General features: G+C 39.4%; 1 protein-coding gene across 2 annotated transcripts in view; it reads left to right on the forward strand.

Moving 5' to 3' along the window:
* The window catches only part of METAP1 (methionyl aminopeptidase 1), a 63,165-nt gene that overhangs the window by 13,405 nt on the left and 24,709 nt on the right, over positions 1 to 25,051 (forward strand). For both annotated transcript variants that reach the window (XM_036763311.1, XM_036763312.1), the window contains exon 2: positions 16,608 to 16,659. In XM_036763311.1, the coding sequence (XP_036619206.1) occupies positions 16,608 to 16,659 (52 nt within the window). The remainder of the gene's footprint in view (positions 1 to 16,607; positions 16,660 to 25,051) is intronic.

Below are 25,051 nucleotides of genomic sequence, written 5' to 3' on the forward strand. Positions count from 1 at the left end.
ATATTAGTGATGACTGCTCATATAGATGTCTTCTCAAACTTTAATTACATTTGCTTATCTTCTACTATATCTCTCTATTTTATGAGGGAGGAAAAGAAAGGAGTAAGCATTTGGCTAGTAGTAGTAGACATATAGTGTCTACTATGTGTCAGGTACTATACTAACTGCTTTACAAATATTTCTTTGGTCCTCACAACGGATCATATAGCTGTTTCAGTTACAAGGCATATCTTTTTCTTATTTTTTTTCATAGCTTTGTGTTTAGTCTTTACTCTTAAGTTGCTAGGTACACTGTATATTAGTATACATTTCTTAAGTAATAGGTTATTTCTTGGCTGTTAAAATCAGTTAACCAATAAGCATTTATTATTACATTCTGGGCTAGGCATTGTGTTTAGCATTGGGATGTAATGACAGAAATGAAACATCACTTGCCCTCAGGTGTGGGGAAAACACCTTGCCCTCCTAAAAGTACTGGCATTAAATGCCAGAGGAGTTTGTATTTGATCCTAGAGGGAACCACTGTAGTTCATTTTTAACAGAGGAATGTAATGGCTAGACCATTGCTTTAGGACAATTACTTTGCTAGCCGTAAGGAGGCTAGAAGATCAGTTGGGAAACTTTTTCAAATAGTTCATGCAGGTAGTGGTAAAGGCCAGAACTAGGATAGTGGTTGTGTGGTCAGAGAGAAGGGGATAAATGGATCCAGCTTGTACCAGACTCTGGTAGTTAAATTTTCACTGTGAGCCTTACATGTCTGAAATTGGCAAATACTACAAATCAGGGCTTAATTAATTTTTTTTTTTGGTTATCTAGACTTGAGAAAGTGACTGAGAAAATGTTAATGCAGATTAAATCTAAAAGTGTGTTAATCTTTTCCAGGGACCCAGTTGTTAAACATTTACCATTTACCCCTGGAAGTGATAGATGTTACAGAGTTTGAATAGACAAGACTTAGTAACTGATCGTTTTGTGAAGAGTCTAGGATGACTCATAGGCTGCAAACCTGGGTGACTGGAAGGCTGGTGGTTTCTTTGACAGAAATAGGGAAGATTATAGGAGGAGTGGGTTCAGGAGAAAAGACATTGGGTTCTGTTTTGGAGATACTGAGTTTGATATCCTATCTGAAATGTCCAAGAGACAGTGAGATTGGACTGGTATTCAGGACAGATACTAGAGCTGGATGTATAGATCTGAGAGTCACCTGCTTAGACATGATCATTGAACTCATGAGAGTTGATGAGGTCACTGAGTGTGTAGAGAGAAAAAGACCCAGGACAGAGCCCTGAGGTATATCTACACATGAATGGCATGTTTGTTCCTGCAAAAGAATTTCATTTCTGGAATATAGAAAGGAAAAGATGAAATAGTCCTAGCTCACAAGAAATTTACATTCCACTAGGAAATGGAAAATAGGGATGTGAAAAATGCATTTTATTTCTCTTCTATTTTTAAAAATACCTTTTTTTTTTAACCTTTTGGTCTTTACAGTATGGCTTCTGATTTTTTCTTCTCTCCCCCTCTCATTCCCCCAGCATTTGAACTTTCCCTTGTAATGGAGGAAAAACAGTCAAACAAAAACAACCAAAGAGTAAATATGTATGTACCACTCTGCCCCTACCCTTCCTACTTTTCCATCCCAGGAGGGGTATATACTTCATCATCTTTAACAATATATTTGAGAAACAGTCAATTCAGTGATTCAAGGAATTAAGGAGTTTTAATTTGATTTTTTTTTTTCAAATTTTTAGGTAAAATTAAAATATTAGAAAAACAAGCTGGAGTTTGGAGGAATATTGTTGTCCCTATCAAGGCATGCTGTTTGCTGTAGATAAAAGAATTAAACATACCTGTATTTTGTTGGAGACATTTAATTGAGTGTTGAAGAGCCATTCATCCTTCAGTTTTTGTTTTTTAAGGACATGTGACAGTGAAAGGTGGCCTGCAATGTGTCCACACTCTGTCTTGCATTGGTTTGAAAAAACAACTCACCTGTTAAATTTATACAAGCCCTTTGGAAAATAGCATGTTGAGAAATAGATGCTGGCTGCATTGGAGCTTAGTTGTAGGTCATTACTTTAAGGAGCTTCGTCAAGTCCTCCCACCTCATTTAGTTGGACATACAGGGCGGGGTGTTCCTAAAGTATGGACACGTAGGCAGTTGATGGCAATGTGGAGTTATTGCATCGAGTTCATGTGAATCTTGCAAAGTGCATCAACCTTTGCATCACAAATAATGGAAATCATATTGAAGATGTTATTTGTTAATATTCCAATTAAATAAAAATTTCATTCATTTCATTTCTTGAAAATACGCATTTTTGCTGTGTGTCCAGACTTTCGGAACACCCTGTAGTTCTCTTAACCTGTTAGTTATAGTTGTATCAATCATCTTCAAGTCATTACATGAGATGATTTAATTTTGGAAACCTTGAGCCCCATCCTTTTTTCATGTGAGGAATTTTTATTTGATAATAATATCTTATGTGTAGTTGGTATGCAATACGTTGATTTTATCCAGTTCTCCTGCTTGGTGTTTTCTGACAATTCTGTTCAAATCCAATAATGCCCAGAGTTATGAAAACACAACATGGTAATAATGGTCTTTAGCAGCAGTTTCACAGACACCTGCAATCCAGGATGAAGGTAAATCTCCTGAACTTTAATATCAGAGCCAACAATGAGTCCTTCCCCCTCCTTCCAAAGAATAACCCAAAGTTAGATATGAAGAAGACAGGATATCTAGAGTTCAGAATTTGCAACCCTAAAAGGACATTTTAAAATTACTTTTTGTAACATTTTGACAATATGTGGCCTATTTATTATTTAGAGGATCGTTTTCCCTTCTTCGTCTTTCCCCTAAAAAGGGACATTAGGGAGAGCTGCTGTTTTTTTTGTAGCTGATATTGGATGTATTAATATCTAACCCCTCCACTCCTTAGTTTATTAGTGAGTCTTAGAGATTTAGTCATGGACCTACAGCTAATGTCAGAGGTAATGTTTGAATCCAGGTCCTTATGATTTTAAATCATTTTTTCAAGTCATCCTTTTCAGTCTTGTCCTCTGCATGTGAGCTCCCTCCCTGAGGCTCTGAACTCTAGTATGGGAGCTTTCACCTTTATGTTCACCTGCACCAGGCCTATCTTTACATTCCAACCACTTATAAACTGTAGTTTAGTAGCACGTTGCCCTTTTTGGTTCTTCTTTATGTTTTGTCTTCCCTCATTAGAATGTAAGCTTTTTGAAGGCAGAGACTATCTTGTTAGCTTCAGTTTGTATCCTCAGAACTTAACACAGTACCTGCTCCTTAATTCATCCATTCATTCGTTGATTCATTGATTCATGTCCAGCACACTCTACTGCACTGTTCTGTTCTTTGAGTATAATAAAAGGGTATTGTAATGCTTGGGACTTCTTTGTGAATCCTTTTCTCTCCTGTCTAGACCTGTAATTTCATTAGGGCTCAATGTAAATTGGGCAGCTAGGCAGCTCATGGATAGAGCACTGGATTTGGAATCAGGAGCTCATTCTCATGAGTTCAGATCCAGCCTCAAACACTTAGCTGTGTGACCTTGGACAAGTCACTCAACCCTATTTGCTTCAGTTTCTTCATCTGTAAAATGGGCTAGAGAAGGAAATGGCAAATCACTGCAGTATCTTTGCTAAGAAATCCCCAAATGGGGTCACAAAGAGTTGGACACAACTGAAAAATGATTGAAATCAATGTAGATTGTTAACTCTTTTACAATCTTTGTTCTTAGATTGTTGCCTGAGACACTAAATGGTTAGGTTACTTTCTTAGGGTCACCCAGAGGCAAGATTTGAACCTGGGTCTTCCCAAATTTGCAGCCTCTCCTCTCTGTTCACTGTTCTAAGCTGCCTCTCCTTTATGTCTCCAGAGTCTATTCAATGAATTTTCAAGTTATCCAGGAAAGATAAAGTGAATAAACCATTATAGTTCTGGTGTTAGGGTTTTTAATTATATTTTGTTTTTTAGAAATTTGGTAATGCTTGTTCATTCATTTAAAATATTTGACTAACCAGAAAGCCCATTCCTTTAAGCATACCTGAAAATGTGTCATATTTAGTAGGTGCTAGGTTAGAATGACTATTCTTAAAGTGAGAGATACTGCTTTGATGAAAACTCTCTTCTGAAACTCCCTGATTTTATTGCTGAAAACACATTATAACTTAGTTGGCATGGTCTGGAATAGAAGATGTATTGGCAACTCTCTTGAGTTTGGGCTCCTACAATGGCATTTTTTCTTTTCCTTTTTAATTTTACTAATACCTGCCCATTCAGTGTTCATTTCTGTTTGCCTTGAAGAACAAGCCCCCTGGATTTGGAATCCAGAGTGTCAGCTCCAGATTCAGGCTCTGACATTAGCATCTTCACTGTCCATCTCAGTTTCATCAGCAGCAAAATGGGAACAATAACACACCACCTACGTTACTGGATTCTGAAGAAAAGTGTTGTAAACCTGTTATCGTGGCGGCTCTTTGGGAAGGTTGTGCTTGTCTTTTCAACAGTGAAGTCAGAGACCTGGCGTAGAACCTTGGGTCTGCTGCTTCCTGTCTGTGTCCTTGGGGAAAGCACTTCACTCCTATGGCTCCGTTTTGCAAACTGAGGGAGTTGGAGCAGGTGGCCTAAAAAAGCCCCTCCAGCTCTAAATCATCCCATAAGTCCCTCAGGAGAGGGTCAGGGACTCACCCGTGTCTCATAAACAGTAAGGGGCAAGGCTGGGCTTGAACTCCCAGATCTTCTGACTTCTAAGTCCATTATTCTTTCCCTTGTGTTTGGCCACCTCTCGGTGCTCTTGGAAGTTGTATTCCTGAAGGAGTAATTTTCGTACTTGTAAGAGGGATTGCATTTGGGCAGGATTACTTACCTGCTTTTCATCAGTTACCAGTTAATAATAATTTAATTATCAAATAGTAATAGTTAATCAGTTAATAATAGCTAGCATTTATCTAGCATTTTGAAGTCTGCAGAGTGCTTTGGACACGTTATCTCATGTGGTCCTTAAAACAGCCTTAAGAGGTAGGAACTGTTACCTCATTTTATATAAATGGAGGGCTCCAAGGAGCCAAGTGACTTCCCCAGAGAGACACAGCCAGTGGGTGTCTGAAGCTAGATTGGAATTCAGGTCTTTCTGACTCCCAAGTCCAGTGTTCTGCCCACCATGCGACCTAGCTGCTTATAATAACGAGCCTTTACTAATTGCCATCTGTGTGCCTGGTGCTATGCTGGACATTGGGATTAGATACTAAGACAAAAGTCAAACAGACCCTGTCCCAGAGGAGGTTATATTCTATCACTAGAGACACTGTTAGTGTCTATCATTTCTTTGGGCTAGGGAGGACGGCATTAGCAGTCTGAGAGGGATAGAATGGTCTCATCAGCAGTTTGTGTTTGAGCTTATTATAATAGAATTTCATTACTGCATTCATTAGTTTGGCTTTGCTGTGGATAAAATCTTTCCCTTTTTTTTATGTCTTGTAATCTCACTGGTGTGTGGGAACCTCTTTCCATTGATCTTATCTGTAACTTGAGAAGAGTGCCAGAGTTGCCAGGGCACTGAGAGTGCCAGTGTGGGAGGGAGGATTGGAACCTATGCCCAAAGCATGCCCCGCCCTCATGGGAACAAGATGTTTCAAACAAACAATATTTGAAAATACATACTTTCAAAAATAATTTAGTTGGAGCTTGGTTACTTGCTTTACAGAGTATTCCCTTTATAATTCCTCTGAGTGAAATGCTCCCTCTGAACATTAAAAAGTAAAATTCTAGTGACAGAAAATTCAAATGACACTTTCTCAGTCTGTATTTGTTGGGTAAGTACCAATTAGCTCTATAGTGAAAGCCTCCTGTAACATACTTTGCTTACAAGGCAAGATTAGTTCTCTTCCTGAATACCTAATCATAATAATGACAAAAATCTTTATAGTACTTAGTTTTATGTTATTCCATCTCATTTGATCCTCACAACACCCCCCCGGGAGGTAGGCGCTGTCATTATCCCCGTTTTTACAGATGAGGAAGCTAAGGCAGACAGAAGGGTAGAGTTCCTTGCCCACAGCCACACAGCTAGTAAGTATCTGAGGCCAGATTTGGACTTTGGCCTTCTTGGCTCCAAACCCAATGCACCACCCTGCATCACTGGGTCTCCTGTATTTGTAAAACTAAAATCTGACTTCCAGTCCGTCGTCCATAGCGAGGTCATATTCATCTTGTTAAAACCCTACTTAAACCTGCTTCTTCTCTGCCTAAAAGTCTTCTGTAACTGCATTTCTCAAGTACCCAGAAGTCAGAAAACCTGGCTTGTTCTAGATCCTGCTCTGCTGCTCATTAGCTGTGTGCCTTTGGACAAACCACTGCACCTCCCTGGGCCTAGTTTCCCTTTGGTAAAATAAGAGCATTGGATGAGATGAATTCCAAGGTACCTTCTGGAACTAACATTCTGTGACTAAGTCATAGCATGGCTTTTTACTTTGAGGCCTGTGACCTTGTTTTTTAAAAAAAATTATTGCTAATTCCCTAGTTAGGCAGCTGGTGGCACACTCTGTATAGGGCCCTGGTCCTGGAGTCAGGCAGACCCGAGTTCAAATACAGCTTCAGACATTCAGTAGCTATGTAACTTTGGGAAAATCATTTCACCTCTTTGCCTCAGTTTCTTCACTATAAAATGGGAACGATAGCAGCATCTACTTTAAAAGTTTGTTGTGAGAATTAGACGAGATATTTGTTTAAAAAAAGTTGTTAGCAATATGTCTGGCATCTAATAGGTACTATATAGATGCTTATTCCTTTCTTTTCCTTGCCTCCCATTTAATTGATTTCTTTTATAATCCTATGTATTTTATTTTATGTATTTAAAACATTCTAAGGAGGAGTTCATAGACTTTAACAGATTGCCATAGTTGTCCACCACACCAAAATGGTAAAGAAACCCCCCCTTTCCCTACCAGGATGTGAGGGAAGCAATGAAATAGCGGAGGAAGGTAACACATTACAGATGGTTGGTGTCTCACACACGCACACAAACACAAACACAAACACTCATACTTCCCCCAAAAGCCCCTGATCTTTCTGTTGCCTGTTTTTGCCCTCTCCTCTCCACTCACTTGACACCTAATCATATGTTGTATTGGTTCAGCTCTTTGAGTTTTTGCATTCTTGTTCAGCCTTGCCTGGGTCTGTCTTTTCTCCATTTATCTAGACTTTAAGCCTCTTGATAAACAAGGACCTTGCTTCTCACTTTTTTGTATTTTCCTAAGCATTTAGCCCAACACTGAACATAGCAGACAAACTCAGATTTGTTTATTTGTTAGATAAATATATCTCGATGTACCTAGAGACTTAGCTCACATCAACATAAATATTGTACAGTGAGAACTGACGTCAGCTCAGTTGTGTAGATACAAATGCTTGGTGGGATAGTTTTCGATAATGGAGTACAAGAAGTGGGATGACAGTGGCCTAAGGAATCATGTACTCTTTCTGACCTAATTAGATTGATTATAGAAGGCCTAGGGTAATCTGAGAGAAAAGCTTTTTAGAAATCCTCACTGTCCTTCCCATACACAAGGAAGATAGTATGGAGTTTTAAGAGATGGAAAAAAGAGTTTAGTTCAACCCCTTCATTTTGTGGATGGCAAACCTAGGCGCAGAGTTCGCTTGGTTTCTCCAGAAAAGACAACATGGCAGAATGGATCATGCGTGGGCCTCTGATACCTTCTGGCTGCTGGGCTTCCCTTCTGGACAGGTCATTTCACCTTATGGTGCTGGAGGTAGAGGCTCTCCAAGGGTGGACCAAGGGTCCACCAGGTCAAAACTGTTGACGTGCTAATACTGAGACAGTTACTTCCTCATAATCCACATAAATAAAAGCACTTTGTGTGTGTGGGAGGGGGGAAGAGCAGCCTAGATAATTAAGAGTATAGAAGGCCCCTGAGGCTAAGAAGTTTTAGAATCTTGGCCCTGAATTGAAGAGGATGAAGCCTTCTGTGACTCCACCTAGTCTTTAATGCCCATCTCTTTCCTTAGGTCTCAGATCCCCTTTTTTGCACCTCTCATCCAATGGTTATTTTGTGTTTCAGTTAATTTGGGGTTATAGCACATAATCCCCCTTAGATAGTAAAGGTCATTTGGGCAGTGCCAGTGTTTTAACTCAACTTTGGACCTCAGCCGAGCACGTTGCCTCTGCCCTCAGCAGGTAGGGAGATAGTAGATAGATTGACATAGCCGGTGAGCCTGCATCTCCATGACCTCCTGGCTCTTCTCTCAGTAAGACCCTCTATCTCTCCACTCCAGGCATCCTCTCTGGCTGTCCCTCATGCCTGGAATGCTCTCCCTCCTCTGCTCCAACTACTGACCTCCCTGGCTTCATTTAAGCCTCAGCTATAATCCTCCTTAGAAGCCTTCTCCAGCTCCAGTGCCTTCCCTCTGTTCATTATTTCCCGTTTATCCTGTATAGCTTGCTTTGTATATGTTAATTTGCATGTTTTCTCCTCCATTAGATTGTGAGCTCCATGAGAACAGGGATTGTCTTTTGTATCTTTTTGTATCCCCAGTGCTTAGCACAATGCCTGGCATGTGTGGGCATTTAATAAATGTTTATTAAATTTAATTATTAAGTACTTACTGTGTGCTAGAGCACTGTGCTAAGCCTGGGGATACAAGTAATCCAGACAAATCCAGTAATCCCAGGGGTAGAGACCATAGTTCAGGTGAGAGAGCATGGTATGGAGTTGTCTGGGAAGGATTTAACAAATGTTTAATTTAATTTTTGTTCCTTTGGCAGGTGGGATAGCCTAAATTTATCTGGCTTTAAGAATCAGGGTGGTTTGGCTAGTAGTCATAACAAAGTTGAGATGATGTTTCTAGGAAGAGCAGTTATACCTTCAGCGTGAAGGATCCCCAGAGAATGAGTATAAACTATGCTTAAAAAATTTGCCTTTCCTGACAAATCTACCAGGCATTGGGGCTGTTCATTGTGAAAACATGATGTATAAATGTGGGACATTTTTAGGGTGACTAAAAGGGAAAGTCAAAACCCAGGTTACCAATGAGCCTAGTTAAGGAAAGCAAATCCACACGTTGGTCATGGCCAGAAATAAATAAATTGTCTTGTTTTTCGTGATTTCATAGCTACGTAGATCATTGAATGGAGGACAGTAGTGTTAAAAAAAAGGTGGGCTCTTGAATCAGGGAACGGCTTATGATTTTTTGAAAATGTAGTTAACTTTCCCTAACGTAGTTTAGTCAGCTTTCCTCTTCCTTTTCAAGTCTGGCCTCAGCTTGTTTATTTGTTAATACTTAACTCAGGTACATACGCTAACTCACCCATCCAACTTCTTGTTATAATCTGGATAGTATATCATCCTTTATTGGCTTGGTTGTTTTTCTGTATTGATAGACTCATCTGTTCGAATGGCTATCTTATTGAGGAGACTTTGGAATGTTTCAAAGTCCCTTCTTTCTGATCACTCCGTTTCATCCTTCTGTAGGACAGTTCTCCGGGTCATTGGGGAGTACTTTTCACAAGCCTGGGCCCTGTCTCCCTTGACAATTGGTTATCAAAGGACCGTTGAATGAGGTTATTCCCATAGTTGTGTCTGTCCTGGATCTTGCATACTTTTTAAATGTACATGAAAGACAGTTGTGGGAAAACCTTTAAACCTATATTTTGCTCTGCTGAGTCAGGTGCCTTTGGTGGGGGAGGGGTAACTGACAAACAGTGGAATACATTAGTTGTTAGTGTGATATGAAATGTAGCTTGCTGCAAAAATTAACTGTTGAGTGTTTCCCTCTAGTTTTTAACAAGGATATCCTTGATTTATGTGTAGACCACTTTTATAGCAATTTTATGGAGATGTGAAAGTAGGCAGATGAAGTGTTGTTTGCTGATACTTTCTCACATTTGCCTTGGGGCCAATAATACTATCCAAGAATTTCACCATTCTTTTGAAATCCTCCTCTTTGAAAAAAGCAATGCCTAACTTTTCTATGATTTTGTTGCTTCCAGCATAGATTTCTTTTGGTCTGCTTTGTCACAGCCACTAGCACTCTTAATTTCCTCTTCTTAAGAGCCGTATCATTCCTTCTTAGAGCATGTTAGGAACTGTGATGTTGAGTTCAAATATGATTGTTACACTATCATTGATAATTGCTACAAAAATACTGGCAAATCTTTTCTAACAACAACAGCAACAAGTATGCAACTTTAATTTTTGCAAACTGTTTCCTCCCAACAACCATATGAGTTTGGGTAGGACATATATAATTTTCTGTATTACAAATGATGAAACTGGTCATTCAGGGCTTGAGTGCCTCACCTGTCTAATGTTAAAGCCACCTCTCCTGATCTGGAGCCATTGCTCTGTCCAGTAGGTCACATTGCTCAGGTCTTCAGTTTCATGTCTGTTTAATCTTCCAGTCCTTTTTTCCCCCACAGTTATTCTGGGTATGACTTGGCTTAGATGGGTTTCACAGCAGTCTTTTTGACAGACCTCTTCACACTCCTGGTTTTTATAGTGACAAGTTAGGAATAAGATCTGTGATTTTGTTGATAAGTAGGGAACCTCTGTGGTGAAGAAGTTCCATCTACAAATACAAATCAGCATGTTCTCAGTAATTCCTTATTCTTGAGAGAGTTGCCTGGAGCACTGAGAAGTAAGAGGGCAGTCACTAGCCCATGTGTGTCCTAAGTGGGACCTGAACCCAGTTCTGCCTGATCACAAGGCTGGCTCTTTAGTTGCTACACCACCGTCCCCTTCTGTAATATTGCACAAATGAGCTCATTCTCTCCAATAGTTTTGTCCTTGGCTATCATATCTCTCTCTCTTTGTCAAGAAGATCAAAGCTTGGCCAACTGGGATAGTTCTTAGGCATTTTAGGCCGTTTCTCCCTTCACAACATCTCTTGCATCTAAGTCCTTCCCTACATCCTCACAGCTACCCCTTTAGTTGAGGCTCGTCACCTCTCACCCAGTTGTTGCAGCAGCTTTTTTATTAACTGTTCTCCCTGTTCAGTCCGTCTTACACTCTTGTGGCCATAGTAAATATTCTTTTAGCACAGACCTGTGTGACTCCTATTCTCCACAATGTCCACCCAGGAACAAACATAAACATAAACAAACATAAACTCCCCTGTTTTTAATGCTACCTGGCCCAAACATTTTTCTCACATACGACCCCCTCCATCTCTTGTCTCATCTCTTTGCACTGGCCATGCCTCTTGCCTGAAATACACTTCCTCCTTATACCTCTGCCTCATGCAGTCCCTTCCTTCTCCCCACTCCAGTTTTATTGATTTTTTTCTTACATTACAAATACTTACAGATAATGCTTGCTTCATGAGAGGTCCCTTATAACAAAATAAAACTAATAATACAGTGATAATATCTGAAAGTTCAACGTTTCATATCTGTAGCAACCTCAGCCACCCCACCCGCATCTCAATTGCTAATGTGATTTAAATTTAAATACCTTTTTGGCATATCTGTATCAGCTTTATGCTTACCTTGTATATGTTTTTATGTGTACTTGTTGTTTCTCCCATTAGCAAGTAAGCTCACTGCAAGTAGGAATTGTTTCACTCTTTGTACTTGTATCCCCAGTGCCACCAAAGTGCCTGGTACGTTGTTGTTGAGTCCTCTCTGACTATTAAAAGGCCATAGGGTTTTCTGGTAAAGATAGTGGAGTAGTTTGTCATTTCCTTCTCCAGTGTGTCCCCATTTTACAGTTGAGGAACTGAGGCAGGTAGGGGTTAAGTGACTTGCTCAGAGTCACATAACTGGTGTCTGAGGCCAAATTTAGACTCAGATCTTCTTGACTCCAATCCCAGTGTTCTATCCACTGTACCTCCTAGTAGCCCCCGAACCACTTAACTGTGGTGCTTGGCACACAGTGGGGTTTTAATAAATACTTGTTGATTGGTTGATATGCCCAGTGTCTGGTTTTTGGTGTGGTTTGGGGGGGGTGGGTATGGAGACTGGCACACACGGAAACCTAACAGGGTTAACCTAACCTTAGTGAGGAAAACCCATGTGTTGAGAGCAGCTCTCAGCTCTGGCCTGCAGGTCTTTATGTCTTTGGTCTCTCACCATTTCACTGCTGCAACTTCCCTTTTGATCCTCCTCACCCTTCTGCACAGATCTTCTCCACACTGAATGAAACACTGACAAGCTCCTTTACATCAACGATCACCCTTTACAGAGTTTATGCTGTTCCCTTAAGCCTGGGAACTGCCAAACTCTCCAGTTTGGCTCTGGGCAACACAGATCTCTGGATTGTACTTTGTCAGATCCTCTCAGCCCAGTCTCAAAGCAGAGCATAGCTCAAGGCAAAACCCCAGGTTGGCCGCTGGGGCAGAGTAGACCCACCCAGGCAGCTCCTCACTCAACTGGATTGCAAGATGTCCAGTAGGTTCCCAATCTGTTCTTAGCACCAAAACAGATGCAAAGCCCTGCTTCTCCTGATTCCCTTTGAAACCAGAGAGGGCAGTAGAGGGCAGCTCTCAAGCCTAGTGGCTCATTCAGCCTTGCCCCTAGCCAGTCAGCAGGCTCCCCAGCAATGCAGTGGAACCTTGAATGTTGTCTTCTTTGTGGGTTCTCCTGGTTGCTTCTTATCTTAGTTCCTTTACCATTGCAATTTTGTTTTTGTTTGTTTTTTCACCACTCCAGAGCCTTAAAGCAACCTCCTGGTGATCAGTGACTCACCTTTCTCTTCTGAGGCAAAACTCATGAAATCCACCTGACATTATGAATTAACGATCTTTATTTTTCCAATAATCCCCAAGCAGTTACTTGATTTGCCACTTGGTGACACCAAGGAGTCAGCTAGGTGATATTGGTTGAGTACTTTGCCTGGAGTAAAGAAGACCTCGGTTCAAATGTGACCTAACAAAGGTGACTTAACTTCTGTCTGCCTCAGTTTCGTCATCTGTACGTCTATACAGTTAAAACACCTACCTCATAGGGTTGTCATGAGATAATATTTGTAAAGTGAGTCTCAAACTTAAGTACCATATAAACTTATTGTTGTTAATTAGCTCAAGAAGCACAATGCCCTGTAGCCACAGTCATTGCTTCGTCCACAAGCAGATTCTTCTCAGTCCATCCACCTGAGAGATGAAACAGTAAAATACAATATGACTTTTAGACCTGTGCATTTCCATTCCACTTCCCAATGATAGTGACAGACTAGCTGAATCCATTTTGAGATTATCAATAAATAACTATTGACTGTCTATAAAGTTTTAAATAGTATATTTCTTAGTTAAGGACCACTGACACGTTAGAGCACCAGATCAGGATCCACAATGATCTCAACAGGCCTAGAACATTGGACCACATAAAATAAGATGAAAATTTAATAGAAATAAATATAAAGTCATATACTTGGCTTAAAAAGAGAAACGCATAGGTATTAGATGCGACCTATGTGTGCTTAGATTTCAATTTTCCTGAAGATGTAGAGCTTTTAGTAGACTATAAGCTCAGTATGTGTTAACATATATTGTTGTTGTCACTCAAGACCAGATTAAGAGAGGAGGCATAGAAAGTAACAAAGAAGTTAATAGCCCTGAATTCAGTCTGGATCAATTCCTATCTACAGCATAGAATTCTGTTTTGGATGGTCATTTTAGCAAGGATATTTATTTGCTGGGAGAGCATTAGAAAAGGGTGGTAAACTGCCCCAAGATTATGTTAAATTTGTCAGTGCTTCTCTGGTTTGTTTTTCAAGAAATAAGTGGGGAGGTGGTTGACAAATTTTTTTGTTATGAACCAATTCCTTTTGTATACAGTGCAAAAAAATGTGAAGGAGTAGCAAAATGACATCATATACTGTGGATTGGAAGTTTTACTTAATCAAGGCAATATAGTCTATATAATCTTTTAAGAAGTTTTACACATAAATCCCAGCAAGCTATGGACCATGTATTAAGCCTTTCCCTTAATACTAATGCCTTCCCTCTGAGATTCTTTGCAGTTCATCCATCTATGTCTTGTTTGTATCTAGTTGCATGTTGTCTCCTCCATTAGACTGTGAGCTCCTGGAGCTCACACTATATATAGCTCTACTATTTTTGCCTTTCTCTGTATCCCCAGCACTTAGCATAAGGCTTGGTACATGGTAGGTACATAATAAATTCTTCTTGATTTGACTGTCATGGCCATAAATGGCATTCCCAGTGCCCCTTTACAGATTATTCAGAAAGACTAAAATAAGCATTTTATGCAGGAACACCCCATTTCTGTTTTCACTAGTGTATATGGAGGGAGACCATTCTAAAATATATTTCGAATCTCAGGGAAAGGGACGGGACTTGTGATTGCTTTGGTGTAGGGAACTCCTAACACTCCTTACCAAAGCCTTCTCTGCAATTTCTATTCTTAGAGAGTTGCCTGAGGCCCTGAGGTTTGAATGACTTGCCCCATCATAGTCACTGTGTGTCATATTGTGTAAGAACCCTTATCTCCTTTTTTCAGGGCCACTAGATAGCAACTACCTCTGTCTAATTCATAGTAGCAGAATTTGAATTATAAATTTAAAGAATGCTTGCATTCTTCCCATCCCCAATTCATTCGTTGTAAATTGTAAAGTTGAAAAAGCAGCGAAAACTTGATTTTCTTTTCCAACTCGTGAAGAACTACAAAGAGGAAGATGAGAACTGAGAACTGCATAATCTTATTTTAAGCTGCCTAAAATAGTATTTTCCATTTTTGTTAACAAGTCCCTCGTTTTATATAGTATTCATATAGTTGAGGAGAGGGGAGAGAGAAGAGAATTTATTGTAAAAAAAAAAATCTAGATTATATAACTTTGTTGTGCTTAAATGCACCGAGTTATGTATGTTGTTTTTGGTTTTGCATACATGATTTTGTCAGTTACTTTTTATATTTTTATTTCCCAGGAAAAGGCAGTACCAGCGAATAGCAGTGGATTTAGTCATATTAAAAATCTGCCAATATTTTTAAAAACTTCTATATCAAAGAGTAATAGACTCCTAGAACTGGAATCTTACTTCTAGAAGTAAGTCATCTGTCTAACTCAACCTGCCTCCCAATGTGGGGTCTCTTCTACAAATATCCCCAAGAATGACCACTTCCAAAATAGCCAACGCATTTACCTTTTACATTTTTTCTTTTCTTGATTTTTGTTACATTTGAAACTTAATAGTAGTGGTGGTAAAAACAAATAAGAAATTTGTGCTATAAACTCCATGTAGGGGATGGCATTGTTAAAGCTTTGTTTCTCCATCACCCAAGAAATAGCGTGGCATAGTGGATAGAGATCAGACCTTAAAGTTAAGAAGATCTGAGTTCAAGTCTTAACCTCAGACCCAAACTGACTTTGTGACAGTGGGCAAGCCACTTGATTTCTCATTATCCCAGGCAGCTCTCTTAATGCTATATATGTTAAAGTTGCGTTGTTAATAGGTACCTATAGTAGAAGTTTCCACACACTACTGTGTTTTATACAGATGAAATCATAGATATGAAACCTCATTGCCCAAAAGAAATTCTTATTTCCTAGCAGAATGCATTCCACATAGTAGGCATTTAATAAATATTTGTTGGACTGAATGAAATAATACTAAAATAACAGCCTATAGCTTTCAAAGTGGTTTAGCATATATTAATTCACATCACATCATTTGATTCTCCAAGTAATACTGTGAGATAGGGCAGGTAATATCTTAGTTTTATAGATGAGGAAGGAAACTGAAACCCTGAGGAATCAAGGGACTTGCCCACAGTCACACACCTAATTAATGAGAGACAGAGCCAGGCCTAGAATGGGGTTTCCTGACTCCTGGTCTGCCATAGTTGCCTTAATGGTACTCTCATACAGTTAGGCTAAACATTATTTAAGTAGTGTGATCATCCTATGCCATTCCTCTTCCCTGTTCATCTCTCTTATTTTCTGTTTATTTTGCACATACTTATTTATGTTTCCTCCAATAAGGTGTCAGCTCCTTGAGAGGCCATTTTCATTTTTCATTTACAGTATCTCAGATTTAACAGGCATGTGGTCAGTGCTCACTAATGGCTCAGTCGGTGACTGATGGAGTTGCCTTTCCTTTCGTCTTTTCATGACCTTTGGGTGTTTGAAAATGGAGTATCTGTTTATATTCATGTGAAAGCTCTTGCTACAGTTTGAATTACTTGTATGGTATCTTGAGCTCTGTGAAGGAAAGTATATACAAATGTAGTGAAATAAACTGTAAACCATTTGTATTTCAAATTAAATGAGCCTTGCATAAAATCATTGTTATAATTTCAAAAATGATTGTACTTAAAATAAAGGTATATGAATAGAATGAAACTATACTAACAAGTATTCAGTAATATGATTTTGACCTCTTTGAACACTATGTTATTACCAGTGGTTTAAGCTTAATCTGCTTTTTGAAGTGAATATTGGAACAGATGTCATGAATATTTGTTTTTTCCCTAAGATTTTACCAAGAGAAACTACAATTACTCATGGTCTGTTTGGCCATGTAAGCGATCAGAGCTCTTCTCATTCCCCAAAATTTCAGTGTATTTCTACTAAGGAAGGTACAACACTAACTTTTATAATATTTGCAATTTTAGGAGTGTTTTAAGGGAAGCTGGACCACTCACAAGTTACTACACAAGAAAGCAAGTAAGTAAAATCACATCTCTCTTCAGCTAGTGTAAGCAATTCTATTCAGAATTTTAGTCCCCTAGAATGTAAACCTCCTTGAGGGCAGGTACTTTTGTATTTTATTTTGTCTTTGTATCTGTAGTACCTAGCAGACAGAGTGCCTGACATGTAGTAAGTGCTTTGTGTTAGGATGGATTGGGTTGAATTTTCCTATCACAGGAAAAAATCTCTTGTTTTGCTAAAGGGAATACACTTGGTATTATTTTCATAATGATTCTGAGCTAAGATTTGTAGAATGTGTTGTTCTTTATATAAAAATGATTTAATGTGTGCACAGTGCATTGAAGACCTTACAGTTCATTATCAGGGGTTCTTAAAACCATGTTTGTGTTATGGGCCCATTTGGTAGTCCAAGGAGTCACCCCAGTGGACCCCAGTAGTTGGCCAGTTACATCATATAAGTGTCTCTATAGACAAGAAGACTGCGACCAACCATGTGACCAATCTAATAGCTGCAGTAATTCCAAAGTGCTAAGCATAAACAATGTTTTGAGATACCTATATCTCCATCTGTATAATATCATGTGATGTAAAGCTATTTGTAATTTCTCTTGGTGACAGAATCATAGGCATGCTAATACTACTATGGTTTGTCACCTACATTTGTGATTGAAGAGCATGCCTTATTTCCATTAGAGAGTTCGTGAAAATAAGGAGTTAGATATTCTTTTTTAGGTACTCCTAGTTGTGTACTTATATACACAAATAAAGATGGATAGTTTCTCTCCCTCGCTTTTTCAGTCTTGCAGCTCATTTTTTTAAACAAATGTCTTTGTCTCTCCCTGTCATTTCAAAGAAATGTAGCTGAAGAAAATAAACTGTAGCCATGTTTGCTAGTGTCTGTCTCATTCCTCTCCTATAATCTGCCACTTCTGAGTAAGAGGTACACATCCTACTCTCAGTCTTGTGAAGTCAAGGTGACAGTGTCCTGGTGTTTTTAGGATTGTTCTTTTCTTGTTATTGTAGTCATGGTCTACATTGCTCTGCTCCTTCTGTTTACTTGCTTATGCATCAGTCTATACAAATTTCCCTAAGTTTTCTCTGAATTCTTTATATTTGTTTCTCATGGTAAAGTTATATTTCTTTCTTACACCATGAAGCAGTTTCTTCAGACATTCCTCAAGCAGTGGGCACCTACTTTGGGACCTCAGCTTTGGTATGGTGGCCACATTGGTTATTCCCCCCATGGATGGGTATAGCCCATTGGGCAATAGCATAATAATATCCCACCTGTTGGGAACTTTTTTTTTCTTTTTTTACTGAAAGAATGTATATCTTGTAGCCAAAGTGTAGCAGAAAGCATTAGACATCATTAGCCAGCCTCATTTCATTCGTCTTTCATCTGAACTTATCCATTGTTAGAATTGTTTAATGCCCTCGAAGGACCTTGTGATATTCCACAGCCATCAGTATAGAGTGTGCTTCTCCCTCTAGCTTCCCTATCTGAGGTGCTTTGTCAATCAGTCCAAGGAGTTGTGGTTATAAGAATGCATAAGCCATGACCACTTTTGGAAAACCAATCCATGGTGGTGTCATCATCCATATATGAGGGCTGCCACAATTTACAGTTGTGGTGGTTGTTGTGAAGCCACATCATTTCACACCTGTTAGTTAAAGTATCCATCTGTCCCATGATCGCTTTTGAAAGAGTTGGCAGATTCTGATCAAGTTTGATATGCTGCTAAAATATACCCTTAACTTCTATCTGTGAATTCAGTAGTCAGCTTGAAACAAGGTGTTTTCTGTTTGTCTTCATTTTGTCTTGTTTTTAATGGGCACACTTTCTCTAGTTACACAGTTCACCACTTGGATGTCATCTTAGATTCCTTCCTCATTTAGCCCACATTTCCAATCAGTTACCAATTCTTGTCATTTTTTCCCTTACAACATCTCTTGTATACCTTCTCTGTACCTCTAATCAGCATCTGTGTCATTTACTGCTTGTGTGACCTTAGGCAAGTCATTTAACCTCTGGTCCTCAGTTTCCTCATCTGTAAAATTAAAGACATTAGACTAGATGGTCTTTGCGGTGCCTTCTAACTCCATAGCTATCAGTGTTTCCAAACAATAACAATGTTTGATGGGCTAAGTCTTTCCTGAAGGCTGCAGCTTCACTATTATTACATTTTAATGTCAGGAAATTACTTAGAATATTATTCTTGTTCAGAAAAACCAGGCTAGTGGACTGAATGACCCAGCTGTTAAAGGAGAAAATCAGAATCTAGATTTGGTATACTTTGGGTACGCCCTAAGATTGTGAGTTAAGGTGAAGCTGTCTTGACCTTTTCCAGGATTGTAGGGATGTTCCAGTGCTATATCTACTAGATGTACTTAGATATGTAAGAACTTTTTGTGCCTCTTGTAAGCAGAAACCTCAGTGAGGATTTTTATCTAATAACACATTTGAAAGATAATGTTCAGCTATTTAATAAGCATTTATTAAGTACCTTTTTGTTGTTCATTCATTTTAGTTGTGTCTGACTCTTCTTGACCCCCATCTGGTATTTTCTCTTTTTTAGCCGTCATTTATTTATTTATTTATTTATTTATTTATTCATTCATTCATTCATTCATTCATTCATTCATTCATTCATTTACTTATTTAATGTTTTTAGTTTTCAGCATTGATATTCACAAGAGTTTGAATTACAAATTTTCTCCCCATTTCTACCCTCCCCCCACTCCAAGATGGCCTATATTCTGAATGCCCCATTCCCCACTCCACCCTCCCTTCTGTCACCCCGCTCTCTGCCCATCCCCTTTTTCCTTACTTTCTTGTAGGGCAAGATAGATTTCTATACCCCATTGCCTGTATATCTTATTTCCCAGTTGCATGCAAAAACAACTTTTTTTTTGAACATCTGCTTTTAAAACTTTGAGTTCCAAATTCTCTCCCCTCTTCCCTCCCCACCCACCCTCCCTAAGAAGGCAAGCAATTCAACATAGGTCACATGTGTATCATTATGCAAAACCCTTCCATAATACTCATGTTGTGAAAGACTAACTATATTTTGCTCCTTCCTATCCTATCCCCCTTTATTCAGTTTTCTCCCGTGACCCTGTCCCTTTTCAAAAGTGTTTGCTTTTGATTACCTCCTCCCCCCTCTCCCCTCCCTTCTCTCGTCCCCCCTTTTTTAATCTCCTTTCTCCTTCTTTCCTGTGGATTAAGCTACCCAATTGAGTGTGTATGTTATTCCCTCCTCAGGTCAAATCCAATGAGAGCAAGATTTACTCATTCCCTCTCACCTGCCCCGTCTTCCCTTCCAGGGAACTGCTTTCTTGCATTTTTATGCGAGAAAATTTACCCCATTCTATCTCTCCCTTTCTCCCTCTCTCAATGTATTCCTCTCTCATCTCTTAATTTGATTTTTTTTTTTAGATATCATCCCTTCATATTCAACTCATCCTGTGTCCTCTGTCTATACATACATACATAAATATATATGTCTCATGAATTATACACATTATCTATGTAGGAATGTAAACAAAACAGTTCCACTTTATTAAGTCCCGTATGATTTCTCTTTCTTGTTTACCTTTTCATGCTTCTCTTGATTCTTGTATTTGAAAGTCAGATTTTCTATTCAGCTCTGGTCTTTTCACTGAGAAAGCTTGAAAGTCCTCTATTTTATTGAAAGTCCATATTTTGCCTTGGAGCACGATACTCAGTTTTGCTGGGTAGGTGATTCTTGGTTTTAATCCTAGCTCCATTGACCTCCAGAATATCATATTCCAAGCCCTTTCATCCCTTAATATAGAAGCTGCTAGATCTTGTGTTATCCTGATTGTGTTTCCCCAATACTTAAATTATTTCTTTCTGGCTGCTTGCAGTATTTTCTCCTTGATCTGGGTGCTCTGGAATTTGGTGACAATATTCCTAGGAGTTTTGTTTTTGGGATCTTTTTCAGGAGGCGATCAGTGGATTCTTTCAATTTCTATTTTACCCTCTGGCTCTAGAATATCAGGGCAGTTCTCCTTGGTAATTTCTTGAAAGATGGTGTCTAGGCTCTTTTTTTGGTCATGGCTTTCAGGTAGTCCAATCATTTTTAAATTATCTCTCCTGGATCTGTTCTCCAGGTCAGTGGTTTTTCCAGTGAGATATTTCACATTGTCTTCCATTTTTTCATTCCTTTGGTTCTGTTTTATAATATCTTGATTTCTCATGAAGTCACAGGCTTCCACTTGCTCCAGTCTTCTTTTTGAGGTAGTATTTTCTTCGGTGGTCTTTTGGACCTCCTTTTCCATTTGGCTAATTCTGCCTTTCAAGGCATTCTTCTCTTCATTGGCTTTTTGGAGCTCTTTTGTCATTTGAGTTAGTCTGGATTTTAAGGTGTTGTTTTCTTCAGTATTTTTTGGAGTCTCCTTTAGCCAGTCGTTGACTTGTTTTTCATGGTTTTCTCGCATCCTTCTCATTTCTCTTCCCAATTTTTCCTCTACTTCTCTAAGTTGCTTTTCCAAATCCTTTTTGAGCTCTTCCATGGCCTGAGACCAGTTCATGTTTTTCTTGGAGGCTTTTGTTGTAGGCTCTTTGACTTTGTTGACTTCTTCTGGCTGTATGTTTTGGTCTTCTTTGTCACCAAAGAAAGATTCCAGATTCTGAGTCTGAATCTGAGAGCGTTTTTGCTGCCTGGCCACGTTCCCAGCCAACTACTTGACGCTTGAGCTTTTTGTCTGGGTATGACTGCTTGTATAGTAGAGAGTACTTTGTCCCAAGCTTTGGGGGGCTGTGCTGTTGTTTTCAGAGCTATTTCTACGCAGCAAGCTCTGCCACACCAGCGCTTCTCCTGCCCCAAGAACCATCAACCTGGACTGGGACTGAGATCTAAGCAGGCTCTGCACTCCTGCTCTGATCTGCCACTTAATTCCTCCTATCAGGTGGGCCTGAAGCAGGAAGCAACTGCAGCTGTAGCTCTGGAAGCAGCCTCATAGCTGCACCATCTCCTCTTTGCCCCCCCCCCCCCCTCCAAGTGGTGACTGATCACCAGCTCCTTTCACTCTCTCCCTGCAGTTTTTTCCCCCACTAACCTTGTCTGTTGTCTTTGATGTTTGTGGGTTGAGAAGTCTGATAACTATATAACTCACTGATTCAGGGTGCTAAGGCCTGTTCTGCCCAGCTCCCAGTCTGGCTGGTCCAGGCATGGCCCACACTGGGCTCTGCTCAACTCCTCTCTCAGCACAATGCAGTAGACCTTACGCAGCAACCATCTAGGCTGTCCTGGGCTGGAGCCCTGCTTCCCTCTGCTATTTTGTGGGTTTTGCAGTTCTAGAATTTGTTCAGAGCCATTTTTATAGGTGTTTGGAGGGTCTTGGGGGAGAGCTTTAGTCAAGTCCCTGCTTTCCAGCCACCATCTAGCTCTGCCCCCATCTGGGATTTTCTTGGCAGAAATACTAGAGTGGTTTTTTAATTTTCTTCTCCAGCTCATTTTATAGATGAGGAAACTGAGGCAAGCAGTTTTAAGTGATTTGCCCAGGGTCACATAGGTAGTAAGATTCCTCATTAGGCCAGATTTTAACTCAAGAAGATGCATCTTCTTGACTTCTAGATCTGGCACTCTATCCACTGCCCCACCCAGCTGCCATTAAGTGCCTACTGTGTACAAAGACAGAAATGGCAACTAGCATGTGTATAGCACTTTATGATTTGCAAAGTGCTTTGCATGCTGTCACATGTCCTTCCAATCTGTGAGGTCCATGCTATTGCTGTCCTTTTTTTTTCCAGAAGGGGAAACAGGCTGAGGGAGGTTAAGTAACTTGCCTAGAATTACACAGGCAGTAAGTGCCTGAGGCAGCTTTTTCACTTAAGTCTAACTGACTCCAGGGCAAGTATTTTATTCTCTGCCCACCTACCTGCTTCTTGAGCTTATGATTTCATCGTGTTAACTTGAGTTTTTTCCTCCCTTTCCCCACCTTGTTCTGTAGGAATCCATTAAAAGACCTTTTTATGTGGAGTTGATTCCAGTTTTCATTCAGATTTAACAGTCTAGGCCATTTGTTTTTATTACACTGAAGGTGAAGAGCCAATGAGCTGAATCTCTTTGCGTGTTTTCCTGGACCACCTGTATGATAACAGCATATAAGCATAAGCAAACACATTTGAACCATCAATCTCCAAGTGTGAATAATGCCCAAAAAACTCAGTAGAATCTGCTACACATTAGTCTTGCTTATACATACTGCTTTTGATTGCTTGATTTTTTTTCACAGGCTTGTTTGTGATTCTTCTTTAAAAATGGACCTGGGGGAAAAACAGATTGTGGGAATGCAGGACCAGCTGGAAGCCCAAGAATCTTTTATACTTTTTTCTCTAAACTCAGGAATATATTAAATGCAAAAAGCCCATATCCTATTGTTATTCTGTCCTTGCTTTCTGGTAAAAAATTACTCTTGAGGCTCATGTTTTGGACTAGAATTGCTTCCTGCCATTTACAGTTGCAGCAGGAATCCAAGTTGTTTGCATTTCGATCTCTTTTTCCTCCATGCTTTGGCCCTGCTGGCAGCGAAACATTGTTCAGAGCTCATGTTTGGGGAAAAATGACAGTCTGATTGTTGTCACTTAATATTCATTGTGGCTGTCTTCAACTCTTAGAAAGGAAAGTCAGAAATTGAGTAGTATAATGTAATTTAATAATAACCTTTCTGCTTTCAGTCTTGTTTTCACAGTTGGTGGTTGTTTATGTTTTTTGTTTCTTTTAATTGTTCTGAACTCAAAATATGTCCTCTAAGACTTTTCAACCCAAGGTAGACTGAGGTAGAGTGGAAAGGGCACAGGACAGGGACTCGAGATCTTGATTCTAATCCCAGCTTTGCCACCAACTAGTTGGGTTATGTTGGCAAGCCAATTCACTTCTAGCCTCAAGATTTTCATATGTAAAATTGTATGAGATGATGTTCCAATTCTACAATTCTACCTTCTGTGTTCTATACCAACTTATAGTGTATCAATTGCTAAAAAAACAAAAATTGAGCTTTTCTTGTATAGGTACAAAACTGTTTTGTCTTAGCTTATTTTATATTTTAATTAATAAGCATGTACTTTTTTTGTTCCTCAATTTAAAAGAAAAACATAAAAGCAAAACCTTTGTAGCAAATATGCATAGTCAAGTTAGACAAATCCCTACATTGCCCATGTCTGAAAAATTGTGTCTCATTCTACATCTTGAATCTATTCTTAACTTTCTAAATATGTTCTGACCCCCAGTAGCATGAGAATTATGGGAATAGAGAGATTTATCCCTGGCAAGAGAGGGAAGGAGGTGGTTCTCTGGTCATTCTGAGGTGGGGGAAGGGAGCTCAGGTTAGTTTCCTAAGCATTCCATTTTTAGTTCTCTTTGGTTGGCTAGTGTGTTTTGACACTGCTGTAGTCTGTTTCAGAATGTGTACTTCTTAAGAGACTGAGTTATTATATATTCGTATCCACTAAATATTTAGAATTAAAAGCTGACACCTATATTAATCTTTAAGTGGTTTTATTTGGAGGGGGGATTCTTTGTTGTTGCGTGTTGGTTGGTCTCACTACCACAAGTCTTCACTACTCCAATCCATTCTCCACTCAGCTGTCAAAGTGATCATCCTAAAGTGCAGGCCAAATGGCTCCCAGTTACGTCCAGAATCTAATGTAAAATGTTCTGTTCAGGTTTTAAATCCCTGACCCCTTCCTACATTTCCTACATTCCCTACCCCACTTCCTACCATCTTTTATGTCATGTCTTCTCCTTTAGATTGTAAGTTCCTTGAGGGTGGAGACTGTCTTTTAATTAATTGTATCATTAGCACTTAGAACTGTGCCTATCACGAAGTAGCTGGTTAATAAAAATATTTTGTATTAGATTGGATTTCTAGACTTTAAACCCTGCATCCTCTGCAGTCTAGTGAAACTGGTCTCTCCACACAAGACTGTCTGGTTCTGGACATTTTCACTGGCTATCCCGCATGCCTAAATTGTTCTCCCTCCTCATCTCTGCCTTTTACCTCCCCTGGCTTCCTTCAAGTTCCATCATGTAAAAAAATCCACCATTTTAAAAAAAAAACAATTTTGCTTTATTTGCCATCCCTAATTCTCTTCCTCCCCTCCCATTTCCTTACTCATTAAGAAGAAAAGAAAAAAAAAAACAAAACTCATTACAACTATACACAGTTAGACAAAACAAATTTCCACATTAGCCATGTTTCAAAAAAACAAAGGCAAGAAAAAGAGGAAAAAATATGCTTCCATTTCCATCTCAAAGTGGATAGCATGTTTCATCATAAGGTCTTTGGAATTGTGGAGGGTCATTGTGTTGATCAGAATTAATAAGTCTTTCAGAGTTGATTACCTGCACGAGATTGCTGTCATTTGTATCAGTTGTTCTGG

The sequence above is a fragment of the Trichosurus vulpecula genome, chromosome 6, assembly GCF_011100635.1.
Source record: "Trichosurus vulpecula isolate mTriVul1 chromosome 6, mTriVul1.pri, whole genome shotgun sequence".
NCBI classification, from domain to species: domain Eukaryota; kingdom Metazoa; phylum Chordata; class Mammalia; order Diprotodontia; family Phalangeridae; genus Trichosurus; species Trichosurus vulpecula.